At 35.7% G+C, this 25,239-nt stretch overlaps 1 protein-coding gene across 2 annotated transcripts in view; it reads left to right on the top strand.

Annotated features, from left to right (window-relative positions):
- The window catches only part of LOC127072856 (zwei Ig domain protein zig-8-like), a 315,596-nt gene that overhangs the window by 5,932 nt on the left and 284,425 nt on the right, over positions 1–25,239 (top strand). For both annotated transcript variants that reach the window (XM_051013673.1, XM_051013672.1), the window contains exon 2: positions 1,999–2,126. In XM_051013673.1, coding sequence (XP_050869630.1) covers positions 2,063–2,126 — 64 coding nt within the window. In that variant the 5' untranslated portion in view covers positions 1,999–2,062. The remainder of the gene's footprint in view (positions 1–1,998; positions 2,127–25,239) is intronic.

Here is a 25,239-nt window from a genome sequence, read left to right as displayed (position 1 = left end):
CTCTCGAAGGGCTCGTTTGGTTCGTTTTACGTGTTCACGAGAGAATGAGGAGAATGCTTTAGTCTCTATCTCTTTTCCTATTCTATTTTACTCTTCGTTTCTCTCGATGGAGTTGGGAAATACGGAAAGGAAAAATAAACGTGAAATGAAGAGAAGGAGATGAAGCGATACAGAAAGAGAAAAAGAAGGAAATAAATATATATATATATATATATATATATATATATACATACATATACATATACATATATATAAAGAGAGAAAGAAAGAGAAGAGGAGAAAACGTTTTGACAGTGAACATCGCTTGTGATTTGAATAAATGAACCGCGTCACGTTTACTGGAGGACGTATGGGAAATACTATGGCAGCAGCCGGTCCACAGCGAGCCATTTCGCTTACGGTCCTTCTTGCTATAAGAAACGGGACAGAACATCACGCCTTCTACGGATCTATTCGAGGAGAAAAGAAGGAGAGAAAGAGAGAGAGAGAGAGAACGAGCTATCTCGACGTGACGAATGAGCAGTTTCCCGAAATCGTCTCTATCTCTATCCCTCTCTCTCCCTCTTTCTGTTTCTTTCGCATACACACACACTCTCTCTTTCTCTCTTTTTATTTCCTAGAAACGTGAAAGAAAGAGAAACAGAGGGAAAGAGGGTGCGGAGAAAATCAAGCACGAGATTCGCGCGATTCTCCCTTGGAATTCGTATTTTCCTTAAACTCGAGATTGGCCTTTTCTCTCGTGGGCCACTTTGCACGAAGAGAAAAGCGTGCCATGGCCAAAAGCGAAGCAAAGCTATATGTTTTTCCCTTTCTCTCTTTCTCTTTCTCCTACTACCCTTCTTATTTTTCTCTCTTTCTCTTTCTCTCTCTCTCTCTCTCGATAAGGCTCATCTTTTGGACCTTACTGGCAAACGAAATTCACTCCTCACCCTCTCTCTCTCTCTTTCTTACTGTCTCTCTCTCTCTCTCTCTCTCTCTCTCTCTCTGTCTCTGTCTTTATCTCTATCTCTGTCTTTCTGATATAACGCGTTACGTTGGAAATGTAAGAGGATTATCTAGGTATTGTGTGTAACTCGCCCAACTTGGCTCTTTTATTATGTCGGATTCTACGGATAATATGGGTCTATTTTTTGCGCGTACACTCGAGCCCGCTTTGTCGAGTTTCGATATGAAAGTACAGAAGGTTATATTCGTTTTTATGTGTATTTTCTCTCTCTCCCCCCCTCTCTCTCTCTCTCTCTGTTCCGTTGTTTTTGTTTCTATCTCTATCCCACATTACATTACAAACACGACTACAAAACCCGACGAACTGAAAGTGTAATTGAAAATTTATCCGCTATCTAAGATTCTTAAAAATTTGAAGTAATAAGGAAAGTAAGAAAGTAAACAAGTAAGCAAGCACAAACAAACAAGCAAGCGAGTAAGTAAGTAAGTAAGTAAGTACGTGTTTCTTCTAGATTTTACGAGATACTATCCTATGAATAAGGATACGGTGTATGGAATATGTCAGAATGGTGAGAATTACTTTTATAGAAAATATACAAGTAGGAATTATTAGATTTTTCTAGATGTGTCGAGTTTTTTGTTCGATGCGAGTTGCTTAATGTTCAGCGAGATAATAATTATCTTAATCGTTCGTTGTTACGTTTTGATCCTATCGGGATAACCAAACTGACAATATTTTATTGGAGAAATGGATGAATGGTAACGAATCCTATATTAGTCACGTTACATACACTTTTCGTTTACAATTATTGACTTACATCGAATTAATACTGTCGTTAATTTACGTTTAATCTTACGTATTTTAACGTATTATTATTAGGTAGCCATTTGTTCGTTGAATATAGGAAGCATCGTTCTCAGTTCTGTGACATTTTGAAAGTTAGTTTAGCCGTTAACCGAAAACTTATTACACAAAGGGTTAAGACCATGAAGAGTTAGTACCAACGAGAGCATACGTGTTCGGTGTATAATATAGTCTCTTCTTGTTTACAGTTACACTTCAACGTATGAGGGAAACGTATTATGTGAGGTGAAACTTGCGACGAGGGAAACGAAGATGTCCACGATCAGTGTCGCGACATGGTTACTCGGAGTCGTCGCTCTGACGACGATTAATAACGGTGAGTATAATGTAACGTAATGTAATAATACGATTTATCGATCACGCTCGATTATACTTAACTTAATCCTTGATATCGAGAACGACCTTGTCGATTCATTCGTTATTTACGATTTAATTAAATAACGAAGCAATACGCGTTACACGACGAACTATAATCATAGGTTGAAGAACGTTGATACGATTTAACTCTATTACTATCTCAATGAAATAATTAATTAATTAATTAATTAATTATATATGACAGTCGTAATGACAACTATAAGGGATCTGATTGGAATTTCTGATAACAAAGAGAAAAAATATTGTATATATTTTAAACTGCTTTCTTTTCTTTTTTTTTTTTTTATTTTTATTTTTAATTTTTCTTTTTCCCCGATAGAACATTATATAAAAATTGTGCTGAAAAAGAAGTTATCCGACACGGAACAGTAATTCGTGATTCCGAGCTGGAAAAGCTGCCCCGTTCATTAATATGTATGTATAACGGATACATCTGTAAATAATCTAACTTTACCGAGAGTAGCCCCTCTGATTTATGCGAAATGGTTTTATACCTTTATCGCCTCGAGAACGTTTTACGGTTAAATAAGAAAGAAACTGCACGTTTTACATTGCAATTTTTTTTCTTCTTCTTCATCTTCTTCTTCTTCTTCCTTCACCTTCTCTTCATATTCTTATTCTTTTTTGTTTCATTAGTAACGTGAAGAAAAAAAAGAAGAGAAAGAGAGAGAGAGAGAAAAGAGAAAGAAAAAACAGGAAGAAAGGAACAACAACGGCAAAAAATATGTGTGTTTTTCTAGCTTGCGTTCGCGTTTCGTAGATCCTACCGATAGACTGTTAAGTTCGTAAACTGTATCGAAGCAGCATTCAACCACGTTGTAACGTTTTCAAAAGCGTTTCGCTCGTTAATTTCACGTGGAACGATCGAAGTTACTCGTTTGAATGATGCTCGTTATTTTCCTCCCTTTTTTTGCTTTTTCTTTCTCTATCTCTCTCCCACTCTCTTTTTCCTCTCTCTTCTTCATTTCTTGTCATCAGTGCGTTTACTTTCTTTCTCATTTTCTCTCTCTCTCTCTCTCTCTCTCTGTTTTTTTTTTTATATCTTACGGCGAGACATAGCAGCGGCATTTAAACGTACAATTGGAGTCCTTCATTATTGTTCGCGAGGCTGCGGATTGTTTGAGAAACAATGGTGCGACGCTTGGAAAAGCGCGAATCCGTGCTTACACCTTACCTTACACTTTTCGCACGTTATGATTTTATTATTGCATTTGTCATTCAGATTTGTAGAAGAAGAAGAAGAAGAAGTAAAAATAGATATACGTCGTTCTTTACATCCACATTAGAGTAATTATTTTTCTTACGATCGATAACGATAAGTATCGATTTTTATTTTATATATATATATATGCATATGTAGATGCAATTCGTATATTGATCAGTATATTCTTCACTAAGTGATAACAATTGTTTCTATTACGTCGCAATATACTTACTCGTCATAAGATAAAAGTAATTATTTTTTATTATTGAAGTGGACAATTTTTCTTAAGGACATAAAAATATTCATAAATTTAAGGGCCCATTAGAAAATTTTTCTCCCTTGTTTTCTTTTTCTCTTCTTCTTTTTTTTTTTTTTAGACAAATTTTTTAACAAATTTCATAACTGGTTCATATACTTTAAATTTTACGAATATATTCGTAATACTATAATATTTTGCTTAACGTAATACTAAACGCTATACATTTAATAGATCGATTTAACGAGATATAAATCGAGATGGGTGAAAAAGAATAATGACATATTAACAGATGACATTCCATCGATTTTATATATATATATATATATATATATATATATATATATATATATATATAAAGAACTCTCAGACGATAACAAGAATATTTCAATCAATTTTAATGCAATTTACAGATGAAATCCATGCAAGAAAATAATCATTAACGAAAACGATACGCCATAAGTATCTTTTAGAAAAATGTCAGAGTTTATATCGACGTTATAGAAGTGGAAGTTGAAGGTGGCAGTAGTTGTTGCGATGGAGGTAGAGGTAAAGGTGGAGGTGGTGGAGGTGGTGGTGGTGGTGGTGGTGGTGCTGGTGGTGGTGGCAAAACGTTTGAAACTTCGAAACGTCCTACGCGACTTGATTTATCGCCTGAGCTCCCACACGGCCCCTAGTATTTTCTATGGAAGGTGGAGTCTAACGACGCGATATACGGACAACTATTTACGACGACCATTAGCGAAGTACCAAGCGAGAGGATTTAACTGCCGTCTCCGATAGTGAAAAATAAAACGATTTTTTAATCTTCCCCATTTATCGTAACCACGTTTATACCGATCGTTAGATTTGACCAACCTTTCCCGTCTGTTTGTCTTTTCTTTTCTTTTCTTTTCTTGTCTGTCATCGTATGTGTACAATGGAAAAAGAACGAGAACGTCTTTCCTTTTTCTATAATAGTTATTATCGATCGATCGTTATCGAATCGATTATGTCCTGCGCTTAGAAATATTATTATTTTCGAGCGTGGGTTATTCAACGTGTTGAGAGTAAAGAATCAAAAAAAAAAAAGGAGGGAAATAAAATAACAGCGGGGGAAAATAGTTTCCTTTCCTTTTTATTTATTTTTTTTTTTTTTTATATAACTCGAATTTAAAATTCAAGACCCCCCCACATTATCGGTTATTCACGAAATTTTATTTAACGTTCATTTTGCCGAGCTCGACTACCTTTCGCTCGACCTTTCCTATTTTTTTTTATTCTTTTTTCTTTTTTCTCTCTTTTTTTTTTCGACTCCTCCAATAGAATAGAAAAAAATTTTCTCGTATGGGAAATCTCGTTTTCTCTCTCTCTCTCTCTCTCTCTCTCTCTCTCTCTCTCTCTCTCTCTCTCTCTCTCGAATCAGTGTGAGATTCAGATAGAAGATTTCGTACGAGTGCGTACATAAAATCGTTCATTGAGATTTCATTGACGAAAAAAAAGGAGGATGTTTAGATTGTAAGGGATGTTGGGGCCATATGGAAACGATAAAATTATTTCGGATTGTAAGGTACTTTTCTGTGTTTAACTGTAATGAAAGTGTAATGTTTTTAATTCGAGAAAAAAGACAGACATCTTTGTTCGATTAAGAGGAAACAATATAATAATGATCTTCGTAATAAAGCTTCTTTACGATATAAAATTTCTCTTTTATTAGTTCAAAAATAGAAATGACCTGACCCATGATTTGGTATTAAAATTGTTCCTATTTTCGATTGATATTATTTTAACAAATGGATCGTTCCGAAAGTTTTAATTAATCCATCGGAAAGAATATAAATCGAGATATCTGTTTATATTTTTACTTCGAACGAAAAAAAAAACAGAAATTTTTTGAAAATTTTACATTTGCAAAATTATTTGCAAAATCTTATTAGTCAATATTTTTTTTTGACAAGCTATGTACATCTTGTCGGATCTAATATTAATAGATTCTCCAATGATGATGAAGCTTCAAATTTTCTCTTCGAACAAAGTTATATATATACTTTTTTACATCATATTGAAACTTTATATATATATATATATATATATATATATATATGAATTATTAATAAAAAACGATGATTTACTGATTATCTTTCAAAAATATTTTTAATAATATTTTTAATCGACTAATCCCAGATATAAATATAATTTTTCCATGAAAAAAAAAAAAAGAGAAAAGAAAACGGACAGTACAAATTAGTAGGATAAATAATTCGATGGTGACGAAAAGAAAAGAGAAGAAAAGAAAAAGAAAAACAAGAAAGGGAGAAAACAAAAGGAAAAAGAAAAAATTGGAGTTAAAACGACATGCACGGTAAGAGATATAAGGGGTTGGTAGTCCGAAATAAATAGAAATTCTTAGTGTATCCCGTGCAACCAAGCACGAGTATGCTCTTAGAAAGAAAGAGGAATAAAAGGATCCATGACAAAGGCCATTGTGCATTCGCTCGACGGGCAGTGTCATCCAGTAGCGAGTGAGAGAGTAAAATTCCGAGGAAGGAAATAATAATCCCCGAGCGTGTGCAAAGCTTGCCGCCTTTGATGTTGTTATTGACGTTGCTATTATACGAGAGAGGATCGTCGATTATTACATACACCTATACATACACACACATACATACATACATACATAACCAAAGAGAGGGAAGAGAGAGAGAGAGAGAGAGAGAGAGAGAGAGAGAGAGAGAGAGGTGAGGATACATATATCCCCACCATTTTCAACTTTGTCAGAGCGATTCATTGTATGGGTACATATACGTATATATATATATATATATATATATATATATATATATATATATGTGTAGATATAGATGTTTTTGCATTTAACAAAGAAGGAGCAAGTTCAACCCTTTTTCGATAGTCTTCTTTCGAAAATTCGTTTTCTCGTTAGATTGGAATCATTAAAACGGAATAATGCTTCTTGCCTTGCAAACGTTCTTATACACCTACGTATTTACCTACGTACTTTTTGTCCTCTTTATATGTGTGTGTTCTTGAGCACTACGTACCAATAGGTCTATGTTCGCATATATATATATATATATATATATACACACACACACCTACGTATGTATGTATGTGTAACACACGCTTATACAACTCGTTGGTTCTCTCGTCTCGAGCTGCGGGCAATAAACACTCACTTTTTCGCGAACAAACAATGCAGTGACACGAGGCGAAAAATTAACGAGGCGCGGGCCAAATTCAAACTGAGTTCTCCTCTCCCTCTTTCCTCCCTCCCTCTCTCTCTCTCTCTCTCTCTCTCTCTCTCGTGCACAGTGTATTTCGTTCCTCTTCATTCTGAAATCTCTCTCCTCTCAACGAACTCTCCCACGTTTTTACCTTCTTTCCCCCTTCCGAATTCGTGGAAGCGTAAAACCGAGGGTGAACAAGTCGCTCGCGAAATCCTTCATCGATATCTCATCCGCCTCTTGATAACTAAGATTTTTTTCTAGCACTTCGTTATCGTTCTTTCACTCTCGAGGGTTGTAAGGATCTCTTCAATAGATAGATAGATAGATAGATAGATAGATAGATAGATAGATAGGTAGAGAGAGAGAGAGAAAGAGAAGTACACACTTCGGTTTTTTCTTTTCTTCTCTGTCTTTTTATTTTTCTTTTACTTTTTTCTTTTTTTTCTTTTTTTTTTGGTTTATAAAAAGGGCAATGGGTTTAAAGCGAAGATCCATTGTTACTTTAATTTAAGCTTTGAGAAAAAAATAATCTACCCTCTCTCTTTCTCTCTCTTTCTTTTTTTCTCTTTTCCTAACTTCCTTTCTCTTTTCTTTAATTAACGTCGAGGTTGTAGATATAAACACAGTGAAACGCATACGCCCATATATAAACGTTTAGTGACAATTTGCAAGAAACAAAAAAATTGCGTAATAATTCGTTTATGCTTCTCCCTTAGACGTTTGCGTTAGTTAAAGGGAAATTTAAAAAATGTGAATTTCCAACGTAAAAGAGAATTTTCTATAAAAATCTTTTAGATGGATTCAAACGTTCGCGTAATAACGCGAACTCGTTTAGCGAGTTAGTATTAGCGATTTTTCAAAAAATCACTTCCTAATTCCTACAACTACATTGCTTTCTAATAGAACGCTTCTACGCGTTCACAAATATGTTAAAGACGAAACGAAGAGGGAGTATACATAGAAAAAAAAAAAGAAAAGAGAGGAAATACAGAAATCGAAAGAAAAAAGAAAAATAAAAAAGGAAAGGAAGAAACCTCGGTGAAACTATTAGAAATATGATAGAGAGATATCGAAACTAATACTGTTTATCGATAGAAGATGATGGAACGAAGTCAAAGCAATGTACATATGTTCGATCAAATGTAAGCTCGTTGAGCGAGCAACGATCCGTAATTACGTCACCAATTTGCCGAACTCTGGTCCAGGTAAGCTAAATGAAGGAAACCAGCTGGAAGCACCGATATACGTAAACTACATGGATATTTCGAAACGATGTTAAAGATGACATTTCCTAGGGACGAAGAGCATAACTCGTGTGTTAAAGCGAATGAGAAAGGTCATTACGCATAGTTAATGACTAGTTCATTTCTCTCTCTCTCTCTCTCTCTCTCTCTCTCTCTCTCTCTCTCTCTCTCTATCTATCTATTTCTTTTTCTTCTTTTCTGTTTCCTCGTTTTCTTCTATTTTTCTCTGCTCGTTTCTCTTTTTCCTCATCGACGAGAAACTCTCAGGAAACAAACGAGAGAAAGAGAAAGAGAGAGAAAGAGAGGAAACTCGATGTAGCCGGAAAAATTATTCGACGGGAATAACAGCGGAATGTTCTTTGTTCGATGCGCGTTAATGAGCGACAAAAAGAAACCCGGTTGGAGGATATACGCGAATTACGGTTGCTCTCGCTCGTCCGTTCTCCATCGGTTATTCTTGTTTTGTCATATCTTACGATGACGATTGTCATCCGAAAACAAGAATTAATACTTTCTTTACGTTCTTTCTTCCCCTTTTTTTTTTGTCTTACCTGTTTGATGGTTTTTTCTATTTCTTTTCTATTTCTTCTTTTTTTTTTCGATATTATCGAACGAAATGAAATGAAGAAGGAAAAAGTAAAGCGGAAAAGTCCGATGAAATTTTCTATTCTTCGATCGTGCCTTTTTTCCTTTTTGCGATTTTATCGAGAATTAAAAAAAAAAAAAAAGAGAAAAGAAAAGAAAGCAGGATGAAAATTGCAAGCATCGTTCTCACGTGTTTTCCCTTTAAAACTTTCCTTTTCTTTCTTATTTTTCTTTTCACACGTAATCGTAGCTCGATGATAGGAAAAGGTTGGTTCAGAACAGTAATAGGTTTCACAGCTTAGTTCCCCATTGGGACGGCATAGCGCGGACGAGACAGAGAACAGGCATCACCGTTCTCGCGCAGTTCACATTCGTTCTCGATCTCTCAGCATAAATTACGATTTCGATACTACGGAAAATCTTTAAGTGGATTCAACGATTTAAAAGGGAAATAAAAGAGATAGAGAAAAAGAGAGAGAGAGAGAGAAATAAGATTCTTCGATCGTCGTAAAATATATCGCAAAGACTTTGATCGAAAAATGAAACGAATTCGATAATAGATAACTAGATAGATAATAAAATACATTTAAAAAAGAAAGTTTCGAGGTGAAGGATAAACTGAATGAAGGATAATTAAAGATAAGCTAATATACGTATACGTAAATAGATAAATAGTTTCGTAGAAAAAAAATTGACAAAGAAAGGAAGAAATTAAAGAAGGAAGGAAGAAGTTTAGACCATTCGTAAAAGAATCGAGATAATTAAGGCTCTTTGAAGAGTATCATTTCATTGATTCTTATGATACTTTATCTATGAGATCGTTAATATCTTGGCTTGATTTTGGTCTTTGAGGTTTGAGTTGTGCGTTGCTGGCTTCATGGTTAGGAGAGGATGGTATAGGAGAAGGATATAGGAGGATGAGATTGGTGAAAGGTAACTGGTCCTGCTAAACGTAGACGCGCGTGCGCATTCACTTACATACGTGCATATATTCCTCAGCTATCATTTATATATATATATATATATATATATATATATATATACACATGCATGCATACATGCATACATATGTACATTATATATGCGCACGTATGCACGTATGCACGTATGCGTTATGTATGTGGTTGTGTGTGTTGGAGAGAGAGAGAGAGAGAGAGAGAGAGAGAGAGAGAGAGAGAGAGAGAGAGAGAGAGAGAGAGAGAGAGAGAGAGAGAGAGAGAGAGAGAGAGAGAGAGAGAGAGAGATAAAGGAAGGTGGGTCGGGATCTATATATCTTTATCTCGGTCGCGATTGCATTGTTAGTACAGAGCGCATTGTTTGAACGGTGACGCGAGGCCTCCGGCGACCAATCAGCGTTTGCGCTAGCCGTGCCTTATCAAAGATTCCTGCTACACCCTGCAGGGCTAAAATCAAGCCTCCCCCTCTTCTACTCCTCTTCTCTATCCCTCTCTCCTCTATCTCTCTCTCTCTCTCTCTCTCTCTCTCTCTCTCTCTCTCTCTCTCTCTCTCTCTCTTGATACCTCTTCCACTCTGATTCGCGCAACTACCATCGTCCATTTGAGAGCTCCGAAGGCCTTCGAAACCGATGCGGAACGCACAATAACGGATCGACCCTAATTGTTAACTTTCTGAGTTTATAACAAGATCGTGAGAGGTACGGGAACAGGGACGGAAGGTGCTGAAAACGTACCGTTTTCATCTTATTTTTTATTATCGGCGTTCCTTAGATCCTTCCGGCGACGCTCCACGTCAATTTTTGTTGGCGTTTGAAAACGAGAATAATGAACCGAACTTTGAAATCCTCTTTCTTGTTTGTTCCGTCTACTCCGACAGGTGAAGTTGAGGATGATGATAAAGACTCGAGATCGATTACTAACTAGAGTGATATACATGTTTCTAAATACTTTTTTCTTTATATATTAGTTAGACTATTTGTCTATGGAAGATTTTATCTTTAAAATCAAAATGGAGAAAAAGAGAGGGAGAGACAGGTGAGGGTGGGGGAGATTCGTTCGAAAATAGGCTTCATTTTTTTTTTAGAAATAATAACAATTTACGAAATAATTTAATTACAATATCTGAACATCTTTGTAACATTATCGTGGATGATCGTGAATCTTGTTTTCTTCTTTTCTCTTCTTTTTTCTTTCTTTCTCCTTTTTTCAGAAGTATCTAATTAAATGCTTATTATGAAAAAAAGAAACAAGAAGGAGAGAGAGAGAGAGAGAGAGAGAGAAAAGAAAAAAAGGAAGAAACAATTAACCAGCTTGCATATATATCGAAGAAAAAGTGAGAAAGGTAAAGAGAAAAAGGGAGATACAATGAAGTTTAATAACGTAGTTGGTTAATGCTATTATGTTGTAGCAAGAAGAGTAATTACTATCTTTTCCAAACAACGCGGTACTACCTTTCCATAGTTGAAGGTAAAACCATAACGAAAACTTATTTATAATTAATAAGGATAAGAAAGTAATTAGCTCAACAGTTCCACCGTTATCTTATTCTCTTATAGTTATCTATGTGTTCACTTCAATACATATGTATATGGATAACATAGATACATAAATACGTAAACGAAAGAAATGCTCCGTAGACTCGAGACTATACGAATAATAATAACAAGGAGATACTGAGAAGAGGACTCTGATATAAGCTTTTGATATACGTTTCAAATAACGGCACCACGTAGTAGTACTAGAACAGTCTCTTTTTGAAGCATAGATCACTATGATTTGCGGCTTATCCACCTAGAGTCGTCCATTGTTTCGCGCGTATTTTTTTCGTCGCATGTATCAATGTCCCCCGACTAACCGATCGTTCGAGAAATCGGATTAGTTTTTCGCGTAACTTTCGATTTTAATCGTTCGAACTCGTTGCTCGCTTGTTCGCACTTCGTTATATTCTTTTTTATTTTTTCTATTTTTTTAATTTTTTCTCTTTTTTCTTTCTTTCTTTTTTTCCATCGTCTAAGGTGAAAGGCCAAAGGAGATATTATTTTTTTTGCGTTTGTTAGTTTTTTATTTTTACTTGAAGCTTTTTTTTCTTTTTTTTTTTTTTCTTTTTTATTTGACATTCGAAGTGTTTTCACTCCAGTAATCGTCTTAAGATATGGAATAATAACGAATGAGGATATATACATATCTCCTCCAGTGGAAAGTCCCTCTTGTCAAGTCTAGTCTAGTCTAGTCTAGTTTAGTTTATATCTTATTCACAACTTTGTCCGCACACGTGTAAGTACCAAGTACGAACTTCACAAGAGGGAACTTCAACGGTGTCGACTTCTCGTCTTTATATTACCATAATATTACATTTGTATTTGTATATTGCTCAGGCGTGTAATCCTATCTCCTATATATATACATATAAATTTATATATATATATATATATACACACATACATACATATATATATACACATTATCTTTTATTCTATTTATTACTAATATTTTTCCATTAAATTTCGTATAATTATTCGAAATTATTCTATATTATTTTTGATTAATTTTACTTTAGCAATCTTTTAATCGTTAAATTTAAATATACCGTAATTCGCACATTTCTCTCGCGTTTTAAAAGCAATCAATTACTTGTAAAAGATTGGACAGTCCTTTGTTGAATAAGATGCAAAAGGAGAGAGAGAAAGAGAGAGAGAGAGAGAGAGGGGGGGAAAAGGAAAGAAAAGGAATGATAGAAGGAATGAAAGGAAGGCTTTAGACGAAAGTCGAAAACGTAACGTAAAGTTGAACGAAGAAACGAGAAGGAAAAGGATTCTATGGGAGCAACAAATCACAAGGTAATACTTTAACGACGAATCCGAGCGTACTTAAAACGATAGTCATCTCTCGAATTCATCTTATTGGAGACAGTGTTCCTCTGCTGTTACCATCACGCCGTTTAAACTCGGCTTATTGTTCGGCTTTTACGTGAAAAGTTATAGAATCTTTATGAATTGCAGTCCAGAAATGGTTGGTATTTCATCAACGATGAAAAAACTTTGTCTGCATTTCGTAAATTAAATGAAAAATGTGTTCCCATTGAACTACCCAAAGTTTTTGTCTTTCTCCGAAAATAATTTCTTCTTCCATATCGTTCAATTTCTTTTTTTTTTCACATAAACGTGAAATTATGGAATTAATTAAAATTACATTTTTTTTTCTTTTTTCTTTTTTTAGGAACGTTATATATGTATGAATGTATGTGTATACACACACACACACACACACACACACACATATATATATAAAACATTATAATGTAATATAAAATATAATATAAAATATAATGTAATATACTAATATAATTTGTTATCGTTCGTTCAAGCATCTCAATATCTACGTGAATATAAAATTTATTTATTTTTTATTACATAATAGAGTATCAAAAAGAGAAACACAATCGTATATTAAATTTTATATATATATATATATATATATATATATATATATATATATGTATATATAAATGTAATAAATTACCTTCAATTATCATTCGAAGTTTATATCTAACAATTAAAACGTCTCTCTTTCGAGAATTACGAAATTCGAAACGTTTGTACGCTTTCAAATCTTTTATAATCGACCTGGTTGCGTGAGCTTCTACTATAAAGGATGAAATTAAAACGATGCGTTAGAACAACGTATGGTGCGGACTGTCGATGATTAATTTGTTATATGAATTAGTATCGATGCTCGTTCGTATAAAAAAGAAAAAAACAAAAAAGATATACAAAAATTAAAAAGGAAAGAGAAGAAATTGAAAAAAGAAAAAACAAAAAGACAAATTATCCGAAATCGAAATATCATTTCGATGAACGTCACATTCTCAACGACGTAATCGTAATACGATAGAAAGTCGATACTCAATTTCGTCGTTATGCACATCGAACGTTGCATTTTACATTCCCGTTTTCCTATTTCTTTCTTTCTTTCTTTCTTTGAATTCTCGTTGGGTCGAACTCGATAAAGCTATATTCGAGATCTCCTTTCTTTTTCTCTTAACGGGATGATAAAGAAAGGAGAAACGAAGGGGACGTGGCAGAACTTGTAACTCGAACTTTTATCATTCGTAGAAAAGACACATGCATCTATATATTTATACTTACACACACACACACACATACACACGTACGTTTGCACATAGAGGTGTGCATGTAACGAAATACGTAGGTACTACGTCACACTTTTCTTTGCACTTTCATCGAAACGATCTTCCTTTCCAAGTAGGAAAGAACTCGTATCGAAGGATAGACGAAGGAGAGGTAAAAAGTTTGAAGTACTGGATTTCCGTCAACAACCAGTTGGATCTTCTTTTCAATTCTTTTTTATTTCCTTTCTTTCTATTTTTATTGTGAGACATGAAAAAAAAAATAAATCGCTCTGAGTGTTCCCTTTTTTCTTTCCAAAGGGAAAGACCAAAGGAGGTGGATCAATAAAGTCTATGAATGCGTAGCCAATGTACCTATATTCTCTGACTTTCGAAGACGTGACAGAGAGAGAAAGAGAGAGAGAGAGAGAGAGAGAGAGAGAGAGAGAGAGAGAAAACGTACTGAATTCTAAGAACGCACGTTGAAGCTCGAACTTTGCGAAACAGCTGTCGAGAAACATGCTTTGAATCTGGAGAGTCGACTGTCGCCAAGGAAATTCGTTGCGGTGATAAGGTATGCAGATTGCGTTCGATTCGTTGATGTTAACTTAGGACGTGTAAGTTTTCCCTTTCATTCGAGAATGATTAGACGATAGAGGCTATAATCGTAAAAAGAAAAGAAAAGAAAAAAAAAGGACGAAGCAGTTTAAATTCGTTTAAGAGTCGTTTCAATGTGAGGATCGAAGATTTTCAACTCGTATCTTACTTATTCGATTTCGATTTCGCGTTTATTGATTTTTGTTTTCTTCTTCTTCTTTTCTTCTTCTTCTTTCTTCTCTTGTTTTTTTTTCTTTCCTTTCTTCCATTCCTCGCAAGAAAATTTCAATCTAGCGCGTTTTAGGAACGTAATAAAATAAGAGAAAATGATCCATGGATGACACGTTACACGGTCGCTTGCTAGTAACGCGTAAGTATCCAATAATAAAATTCCGATAACATTTACGTTTTAACGTGAAACGTTTATGCTTTTTAAAGCAACCTTTATGCCGTTATTGTAGCTTTACTAAGAGAAGAAAAAAAGAGTGGGTATTTTAGCAACGTCGATGTTACGATAGTTTTTCTTTCATGCTTTTGGAGTCAAAGAAAACTCATAGGCTCGAAGGAATTTCAATTTTAACGCTTTTGAACGCAATGAATGTTCCGCATAGAGAGAGAGAAAGGGAGAGAGAGAGAGAGAGAGAGAGAGAGAGAGAGAGAGAGAGAGAGAGAGAGAGAGAGAGATAGATAGAGACGTTCGAAAAGCAGCCTTCTCACGAACCAATGCTCTGCTCTCGAAAGTCCAAAGCGTCCTTCGTGTCCTCGGTTCTAGAAAGCTCGAGGACAATGGAACCGCGTTGAGAATTAGCTCGTACACGAGATTTCATTACGAACTTGAACCGTCTGCTCCTCTAGACGAGAATATCTCACCAGTTACAGAGAAAGAGAGACAGAGAGAGAGAGAGAGAGAGAGAGAAAGAGAGAGAGAGACAGAAACAACCCGAGATGCAAAGAGAGAGAGAGAGAGAGAGAGAGAGAAAGAGAGAGAAACAACCCTAGATGCAAAGAGAGAGAAAGAGAGATAGAAGAAGAAAGGGTTGAAGCACGTACAAAGTTGGACTCTTCTTTGGCCATCGACAAACGGAAATGAAAAGCTCTCAACCTATCGACACCGAGCGTGCTTACGAGCGAGCTTGGGCGAATCACCTGGTGCCGACTTTATCGTCTAGCTTTGCTACTTTCGAATTCGATCGATTGATTATGGTTTCTTTTCTTTTTCTTCTCGCTCTCTTTTTCTCTCTCTTTATATATATATATATATATATATATATGTATGTATGTAGGATGTATATATATATATATATATATATATATATTTCTGTTTTCTATTTCTTTCTACTCGTAGCACACCGTTCTTAACCAACACCAGCGCGTAACACAATTCCAATCGAGCTGACTGCGAATTGTTACCATGAAATGACTGAGGAATTATTTTTCAATTTACGACTCTCATCGTTTCCGAGACCAATAACGTTCGTTCGCTAGTAGATAACGCGATAATGGTAGAAACGGACGTTTCCAACGCGTTAGTTACGCTTTTTCTTTTTTCTTTCTTTCTCCTTCTCTCTTTCTCTCTCTCTCTCTCTCTCTCTCTCTCTCTCTCTCTCTATCTTCTTCGTATTACGAAATAAGACGACAAAATTTTTTTATCAAGGTCTTTCATGATTCATTTATCGGAAATTTTCGAATAATAAAGTTTCGTAATTACGTAAAGAAAACGAGAAGAGAGACAGAGAGAGAGACAGAGAAAGAGAGAGAGAGAGAGAGAGAGAGAGAGAGAGAGAGAGAGAGAGAGAGAGAGAGAGAGAGACAGAGAGAGAGAGAGAGAAGTAAATAATATTATGCGCCATTTTTCAAAATAAATTTCGATCGCGTGAGTTATATACACCATCGTGTCGAGTGAATTAATAAGCGACATTATTTAAAATGTCGTCGATATTTATCCGAAGGTTCTATCAACGATCAGCGAGGCCAAGAACACGAGGGGGACGTTAATTAGAAAGCGGCTCGTGGAATATTTACCATCGTAATTCTCCCCTCTTTTACTTTCTTTATGTCGGTCCTCTCCGCACCTTTCCTCCTCTTTTTCTTCTCCTTTTTTTCGATCTTTTTTCTTTTTTTTTTTTCATCTCTCTTCTCTCTTCTCTCTTCTTTCTCTCTTTTTTTTTTCCTTTTTTTTTTCTTTTTCTCTTTCCTTTTTTCTACGCTTCCAGCGTATACCGGCACCGAACGAAAGAAGCATGGTTTCCGTAGAAACGCAGGAACGTTTCCTGTTGCTGGTCGCTTTGCGTGATATTTACAGAGGCCGCGAGTTATCGTGCGTCGTTTTGAATAATTATGCATATGGGATATATTTCTTTTCTCTTTTTTTCAAAACTTAAGGGGGAAAAATCGGCATTCCATATTTACGATGCCGTTTTATGTTCTCTGATACATATGTTAGAATTTTCTCGAGTTTAAGAGAGATGTGTGCTTCGTAACGTTCATTAAACGTTCGTACGGCATCGTTTTCATCGATCGGCCATGAGCGAGAGAGAAAGGTAATGGTGAAGGAACGGGTGGAACGACACTTCACAACCACCACCACACACTTGACCGAGAACAGCTTTCAACGGCCCATCACCTCGGCTACTCATCGGTGTGGAAAGTATATTCGACTTGCTTTAATATGCTTTGAAAGAAAATCGATTCTACGAAGACGAAGACGACGACGACGACGACGATGACGACGACGACGATGACGACAGAACCAGTCGAGAATTTTATTTCTCTCTCATGGCCACACTTCTTCTTCTTTGTATTGCAATTGCCAATTTCGCTATTATCGAGTTCGAGAAGCGTTCCGTTTGTAGGTATTAAAGAACAAGCTAGTTGTTGAATGAGGAGGAGGAGGAGGAGGAGGAGAAGGAGGAGGGATAAGTAGAAGAAACAATAGACACTCGATCCTTCGTAATAATATTTTTTTCCACTTGTAATTCGTTCGGAACTCGGAATTTATCGATGTATGCTTGGTAAATAATTCAAAGCCGTAGCTACTGTTTCTTTACTAGATCGAAGTTTATCGAATTGTTCCAACCTTTTAAATTGTATTGCAGAAGTGTGTGTGTGTGTGTGTGTGTATATGTGTATACCTATGTGATAATAGATTATTCGTATCTACAAATTAACGATTATACGAAAGAATTTATACGAAACGATTGAACTTTCGATTTCAAACTAATTTCAAGATAATAACATCAATTTTACTTTGCTTTATATTATTTCGTCTGTAATCTACGAAATCGCGTGAAATATTTATATAAATTAGAAAAGTAGATTTAACCAAACGATTCGATAAGCTTTCGTTGTTTACTTCTTTCTTCTCTTTCTTTCTCAACTCGATTCGATCGATTTAATTCGATTATTAATTATTCGAACGTAATAAGATTCTTTCGACGTCGTCTATCTATTCGTAGAAAAGTAGTTGCTTGAGATCAATCCGAGGTTCCGGAAGTCTAGCCAAGTTCTAATGGCGGCCACGTTCGTGAAAACGATGCGATACTGTTCGGTCTAAGTAAGCCCGTTGCCGAAATTAAGTGAATTTATCTTCTCGTGGCCGCAATAATCAGACGGCGGTTAGTCGAGGCTAGCGAGCTCGTTTCGTCCGGGGTAAAGACGTCGAGAGGGAAGAAGGGTGATGGGGAAGTAACGAGGGTAAAGAGGAGAGTGAGAGTTGGAAAGGGACGAAAGGAGGAAGACTTCGCTGACTCGAAGGGGTTGTTCAAGAAGAGTGAGAAAGAGGGAGATAAAGAGAAAGAGAGAGGGCGGACCACAGCCGCTTCGTAAATGGCTTGAGCCTCTGAGACACACGTTAGAGAGAGAGAGAGAGAGAGGAAGAGAGAGAGAGAGAGAGAGAGAGAGAGAGAGAGGAAGAGAGAAGAAGGAGAGAGGGTCGAAGAGGTAACAGGGGGCGTCTTAATCTTCTCGCTAAATTTATAGCCAAGTTGTTTAAGGGATGTTTAGTTGTGCTTAATTTGTAACTCCTTCGTTCCTATCTTTCTCTCTCTCTCTCTCTCTTTCTCTTTCTCTTATTTCTCTCATACTTCCTTCTACCAGCTTCTGTTTTTTCTTCTATCTTTTTCTTCTCCTTCTGTACTTATTCCACTCTCTCCGTCCCTCTCTCTCTTGTATTCTCGCGAAACATATACCCAAAGGATGATACCAGGTAAAGATTTAGGAAATGAAATCGTCCGTATTTCCAACCAACGTTACGGCATATTTCTTCTTCTTCTTCTTCTTTGTTAAATTTTATATCTTCTTATCTCTCTCTCTCTCTCTCTCTCTCTCTCTCTCTCTCTCTTGCTCTCGCTCTATTTATCTATCTATCTTTCACATTAGTATTCTCGTCCTACTAACATTTTTTCCCTTTCTTTTCTTTATGTAAAGTTAGTAGTTTGTATAATTCATGACTTATGTGATGACTTACCGAAGCGAAATGAACTTTATTATTCCAGTTCGTGGAAAATTTCGTGTAAGGGCGATGCGTTTCCCACGTGTTAGACGTTCGGCGAATTCTAAGTCGTTAACGTGCGGGCGTGAAGTTTCGTACCATTGGCCTAGAATTTATGCATTCATGAAACACACTCGAGGGATACGTCACTCGCTACTACGTTTAACTTACAACCGATTGGAAGTTCAATGCAACGCACCTGTCGTTTATTAATTAATGCATTGAACTGAACTAATGTCATTAATTAAAGTTTATTAATTGCATTAAATTCGATAATATTACCAACACTCTCAGGCTGTGTTCCACAATTTTATAAACCGTAACTCACCGACCGACTTTAAACTTTCAAAGAGAGAGTTTTACTTTAGTTTCATTCGGGGCTTTTTCCTTTTTTTCATTTTTCTCTCTCTTCTTCTTCTTCTTCTTTCATCTTAGTTTTTAAAAAGTTTCCAAGAAAAAAATTTTTTTTTACGAGCGACGTTAACAACACATAATGTACCTCCTTATAATAGTCGTTTAAACGATTAAACAACGATATCTCGAGTTTGTTACTAAACGAATAGTTCTTTTTTCTTCCTTTTTATTTTCTTCTTTTTTTTTCTCTTTTACCATATCGATAGAGAAGCATATCAACTTGACAATTTCGATGGCCGGCTCGTTGTCTAAATCACCTTTCCCATTCCTCCCTCCGCGTTACATTTCAACACGATAAATACAATTAAATTAAAACCGATGATTGAAAAGTTCGATTTCGCTTGTTACGTTAGCGTTAACTGCTTTCCCGTATCGAACACTCAATTTCGTAATTTCTGCGAGTCTTCCCTTCGAACGGAGTTATCCATTCCCAATGCTTTACTTGGACTTTTCGATGGGATTAAGGTCGGAGAGCAAATTCCGGCTTTAATCAAACGAATTAAAGCGAGCATGGGAGAAGTAAGCCGTGATCTGGTCTCTCTCTATCCCTACCTCCTTTCCTACCACCCTCTCTCTTCTTCACGATATCTCTCTCTCTCTTCTTCTCGCTTTCTCTCTTCTCTCTTTCTTTCTTTTTCTCTCCTCTTCTTCTCTCTTTCTCTCACCTTCTCTTCTTCTCGCTTTCTCTCTTTCTCTCTCACCTCCAGCTTCCTTTGTCGATGCCTTCGAGTATTATGGAGGAGCTTGCACTTTGTTGTGAACGAATCCTTTGTCGAGCACGGTCGAAGTTTGGTGCACGGATTTATCAACGCTCTCGATCTGCCTTTACTCTCGTAGCTCCATTCGTTGCTGGTATAACATAGTAGACAAATATGTGTACGTGTGTACGTATGTGCATGTATGTGTCTGTGTCTGTGTCTGTGTCTGTGTGAGTGAGTATACATATGTATATAAAATATATATTTGGAAATAATGACATTTGTACGTTCGATCGTGACTATATCGAATTACATAAAATCAATCGGAGAAGAGAACGAATCAAACGCGTTCGATTGTATCTCGATTGTTGTTGCGCGAGAATTTCCTCGATGAGTAGTCGATGCTTCGTTTCGAAATATCAAACAATTTTGTCCAGATAAAATAACTATAACTACTCTCTGTGTATTTATACTGTATAGAGGTGCCTATAATAGCTACACGCATATGTAGATACACATGTTCGATACGCATAAAAAAGAAAAAATTTATGTGATTCAACCGGGACTTGATATTTCTTCTTTTTTTTTTTTTGATTATTTGTTTTTCTGAATGAAAATTCTGGAATGTAGTAGATACCTACCTACCTATATATATATATATATATATATATATATATATATATATATGTATATATACATACATATGTGGGTTCGAGAAAAACTCATCACGTCGAAGAAAATTTAATTTTTCTACGGTAACGTGCAACTTCAGATTTTGCTTCTATTTCCTTTCGATGATAAACGATCGGGAGTGTCAGAGTTTTTTTTTTCTTTTTATCGTAAACGTTTGAAAACGAAAGGAAAAAAGAAAAAGAGTGTAAAAAAGTCGAAGAAGTTTCGTGGTAACGTAAAGACGAACGGAAACAGTTTCGCGTTCGTTCAAGCTACCCGAGAGTTGAGCTTCTTGCGTCTATCGTTAGTTTACCGTTTGTTAAACCCACGATTTTCTACGTGCGTTAGTTCTTCACGGTTCGCGTCATTGAAGAATGAACAATATGTTAGTCGTGCAAATGCTCTTACGAACCGGGTACACTCCCTATGTGCCATTAGGTCAATGCTCTCTTTATATCTCTCTTTCTCTTTCTCTCTCTTTCTTTCTTTCTCCTTTTCTCTTTCTCTTTATCTTTCCTCGTTCTATCTTTCTCTCGATGAAGAAGCGAGAGTTCTTCTTTCTTCGTCGACTTTGAGCTTGGAATATAAAGCACGTTCTAAAGATAGAAACTACGTGGAAAATGATTGAACGTCAAAGGGATCGCCGATTAATTTTCCTTCCTTTCTTTATTTTACTTTTATTTTTCGTTCCTTAACCATCTTCATCGTTTCCCGATAAACGAGTCTTATCGTCGAAGAATCGGACAAACAAATTATCGAAGACGCTCGGGATATCTTCTTTAACGATTCTTCGATGATAAAAAGATTCTTAGAATTTACATTTATCTCGAGAGCTTTCTAGAGCTCTCTCTTTCTCTTTCTCTTTCTCTCTTTCTCTCTTTCTTCCTTTCTGTACTCGTTGATCGTTCGAAATAGATGAGATCGCGAAAAGAGACCTGGATAGAGTGATACAAAGTTTTCTATCTCACTTTCCACCGATGCGAGCATAGTTGCTAGTTGGAGCCAAGCTGAGAAAATAGAAGAGAGAGAAAGAAAGAGAGAGAGAGAGAGAGAGAGAGAGAGAAAGAGAAACGGAATAATTAAAGTGGCTTCATTTCGTCGAGGGTAAAAAAGTTGTAGGATAATTCGAGCGTTACGGACGACTACTATAGTACGACAGTGGTAAGCTCTAATTTTTATTTCTTCTGCATTCCTCGCATACGTCTCGCATACCTGTAACCTCTCGTTGAAATGAATTTTAATTGAGTTAACTTCATCTTCAACCATATGAACTCATTCTGGATATATATATATATACAGATCATATGCTATATACAGATCTACAAATTATATTTATTTTTATCTCTTTGCGATTTCTTCTAAATAATAAGAGATAATTTAAACGATGATTATCCCGTATTAAATATTACTTTTTAATAAATTTTCAAAAAATCCATATGTATCTGCAAGAAATTACGAGATAATCTCGTTAGTTAACTTTTGCAAGATTCAATGGTACCCTCGAATAATATTCGTTTAACGAGTAACTAACGATTTTCGTTCCGGATCAAGTGCATTAAAAAACATGGTAGTCTTTGTTAACTTTGATCGGAATTTCGAGGAACGATAAAACGTTGATCGACTCTGTAGAGATAAATAAAAAAAAGTGAAAAAAAGAGGAACGAAAAAAAAAGGGAAAAAGAAAAAAAAAGTATTACTCGAAATCGATTCTAGTTTATAAAATCGATTGATACCCAACGATCCTTCTCGTGTTCGTTCGATATCGATACGCGTCAAATTATTTCCAAGCTTAGCATTGCTAGGTATTAAAAATCGAAAATCGATAAAAGCTCGCTTTGCCCAACTTGTTCTCTCTATTTTTTTTCTCCTTTCTTTCTTCCTTTTTTTTTTTTTTTTTTCTTTCGACGCTTTGCAAAACCCGCGAAAATTCAAAGCATTTGCGATACGTACGTACGTACACACTTACGTACGTACATTCGACTAGGAAGTAGTAATATCGCTTACGACTTTGCCAAACGTCGTAATCGTTTCGTGCTTGTATATAAGTTCGAGTTTATGTTCGAGAAAGCATACATACGCGCACAAACATGTATATCTATATGGACATATCTATGTGTATATGTATATAGATTTATATATATATATATATATATATATATATATATGTGCATATATATATATGTATATATACTCGCGTGGTCTCGATCTCTTGAAATTCTCACTGCTTTATCGGCTTTAGTCAGGAATCGTAATCCAGCTAGGTTGAAAATTTGCATCGAAGCTTCTTCTCTCTCTCTCTCTCTCTTTCTCTCTCTTTCTATATATATATATGTGTGTATATATGTATTATGTTTTCAAAGGCCAACTTACGACGTGATAAGTATTTTCCTGTAATTCGTGTCTATTTCCAAAAGAGACGAAGATGTTACTCTGCTTCTTTCCCTCTATCTATCTATCTATCTATCTATCTGTCTATCCATCTATCTCTCTTACTTGTGTTCCATAGATAGATAGGAATATATATTTAATTAGGAAAAGTCGAATCGATCTTGAAAGACGAGAAGACGAAGTTTTCCCAAGAACTTCTTCCTCGTCTCTCGAGTTTCGAAGGACTTTCGTTTCTCTCGTCTCTTATCACAGCAATCTTCCTAACGTTGCTTCCTGAAACCGTTCGGTCGGTCAGTCGACGTTATGACGTAAGTTTTAATGAAATCAACCAGTACAGGTACCTATGTAAGTATCCAATGCAGATACAGATTCAAGTAAATAGATACATAGATAGATAGACAGACAGACATAGATAGATAGATAGATAGATAGATAGATAGATAGATAGATAGATAGATAGATATTTACACATCTACAAATATAAAAAAGTAGAACGTGATTTTAGGTGGGTACGTTTACGCGACTTTAGTTTTTATATCCGAAAACGAATCGAGCCTATTTCCATTTTGTTCGACGAACGAAACGTTAACTTTTTTCTTTTCTTTTTTTCTTCTCTCTCTCTCTCTCTCTCTCTCTCTCTCTCTCTCTCTCTGTCTATCTCTGTCTCTCTCCCTCTCTTTCTCTGTGTCGGAAAGAGCCCCCGATATTTTCCGTCGAGAAGTAAAATATATGTATGCGTGCGTGCGCCTCGATAAATCCTCGCAGCATTTTTTTGTTGACAATGGTGACGATGAAATATAGTCGGCCGCTGTACATCGTGTTCGGTTATATGTCACGGGCTTCGAGCAACAACGAATCGCGCGCGAGAGAGTCACTATGGCGCATAAAATTTTTATCGGATAAACGGATCGTTATCGTTGCATTTTTTCTCCGTAAAAACGTGTAACGAATGCGACTTCGTTCTTTTGTAACTCTCTATGAATACTATGTATCTATTCTGTAAAACGTGGATGCATTTTCTGAAAGGAGGAAAAGATATAAAAGATAAAAAAAAAGAAGAAAAAAAGAAAAAGAAATTTAGACAAAAAGGAAAAGAAAAGGAAACAAGAACAAGGCTCAAATAAATGCGAATATTCGATTAACTTTTCTCCGTCAGCTTTTGTCCTTTTTCCTTCGAAAGATTTATTACTAGATCATATCCTTGCTTCTCTCTCTCTCTCTCTCTCTCTCTCTCTCTCTCCTCTCTCTCTCTCTCTCTCTCTCTCTCTCTCTGTGACTGCATTCAAGGGAGTCAACGAAAGATTCTATCGCGTTGCAAACACGGACTTGCCTAAGATGCATTAATTATACGCTACGGAATGAGCAGTTGTTATTGTAAAGTAGATCCTTGGGCTAGCATATAATCGTATCTGATGTCAGTGCCGCTTTATATGCAAATTGGTCCGTGCTAATAACGTTAATCTGTCCTCCGTGCGAGCGTTCGATAAACTAGCCGAATATCGTAGGTCGTCTCGAAAGTAATCGAGAACCATCGCGATTTTAAAGTTTAATCTTATTGTTAACGATACAAAATTTTTCTGACAAATATCTTTTTACGTGTCAACTTTAATTGGGTTATGTATATTGGAGAACTTGTATTATTGTCGGTATTATTCGAAGGATATCTCGACTCGTATTACTTGATTAGAATATGATTATATATGTATATGCGTTTTAATCTTTTATATTACTACGAAAAGTATGAGATCCTTCAAACACGTAGGAATTTTTAATAGATCCGAAAATTCTAAAATAAATATCTATATTCAAAAATGGATCGAACAAAATATTACATATACATGCATACATATATATATAAATAAATAAATAAATAAATAAATGTTTTTCGTATCCTCGGTATCATTTATTTTATCATGGAGAAGTCGCATTTCTTCTTATTTCAATTAGTCTAATCCTTTTCCTTCTCTTTCTTTTTCTTTCTCTCTTATATCCATACATATTTCCACTTATACGAGCAAAACTTATTTAACTTGAGCTGTATCAGACGATATAACGTTTCTTTTTGTGCTGAGAAGCAACGTGATGTGTCGCAAGTCAAACGAAGTTCCGTTAGAAAGGCAGAAGTTTGTTACCAACGTATACATATATATCCCCTATGGAGCTATTCCTTTCCCTTCCGAAACTCACAGCCATTTGTT

The sequence above is a fragment of the Vespula vulgaris genome, chromosome 2, assembly GCF_905475345.1.
Source record: "Vespula vulgaris chromosome 2, iyVesVulg1.1, whole genome shotgun sequence".
Classification (NCBI taxonomy): domain Eukaryota; kingdom Metazoa; phylum Arthropoda; class Insecta; order Hymenoptera; family Vespidae; genus Vespula; species Vespula vulgaris.
The sequence above is the reverse complement of the archived record's forward strand: the minus strand, read 5'-3'. Positions and strand labels throughout refer to the sequence as shown.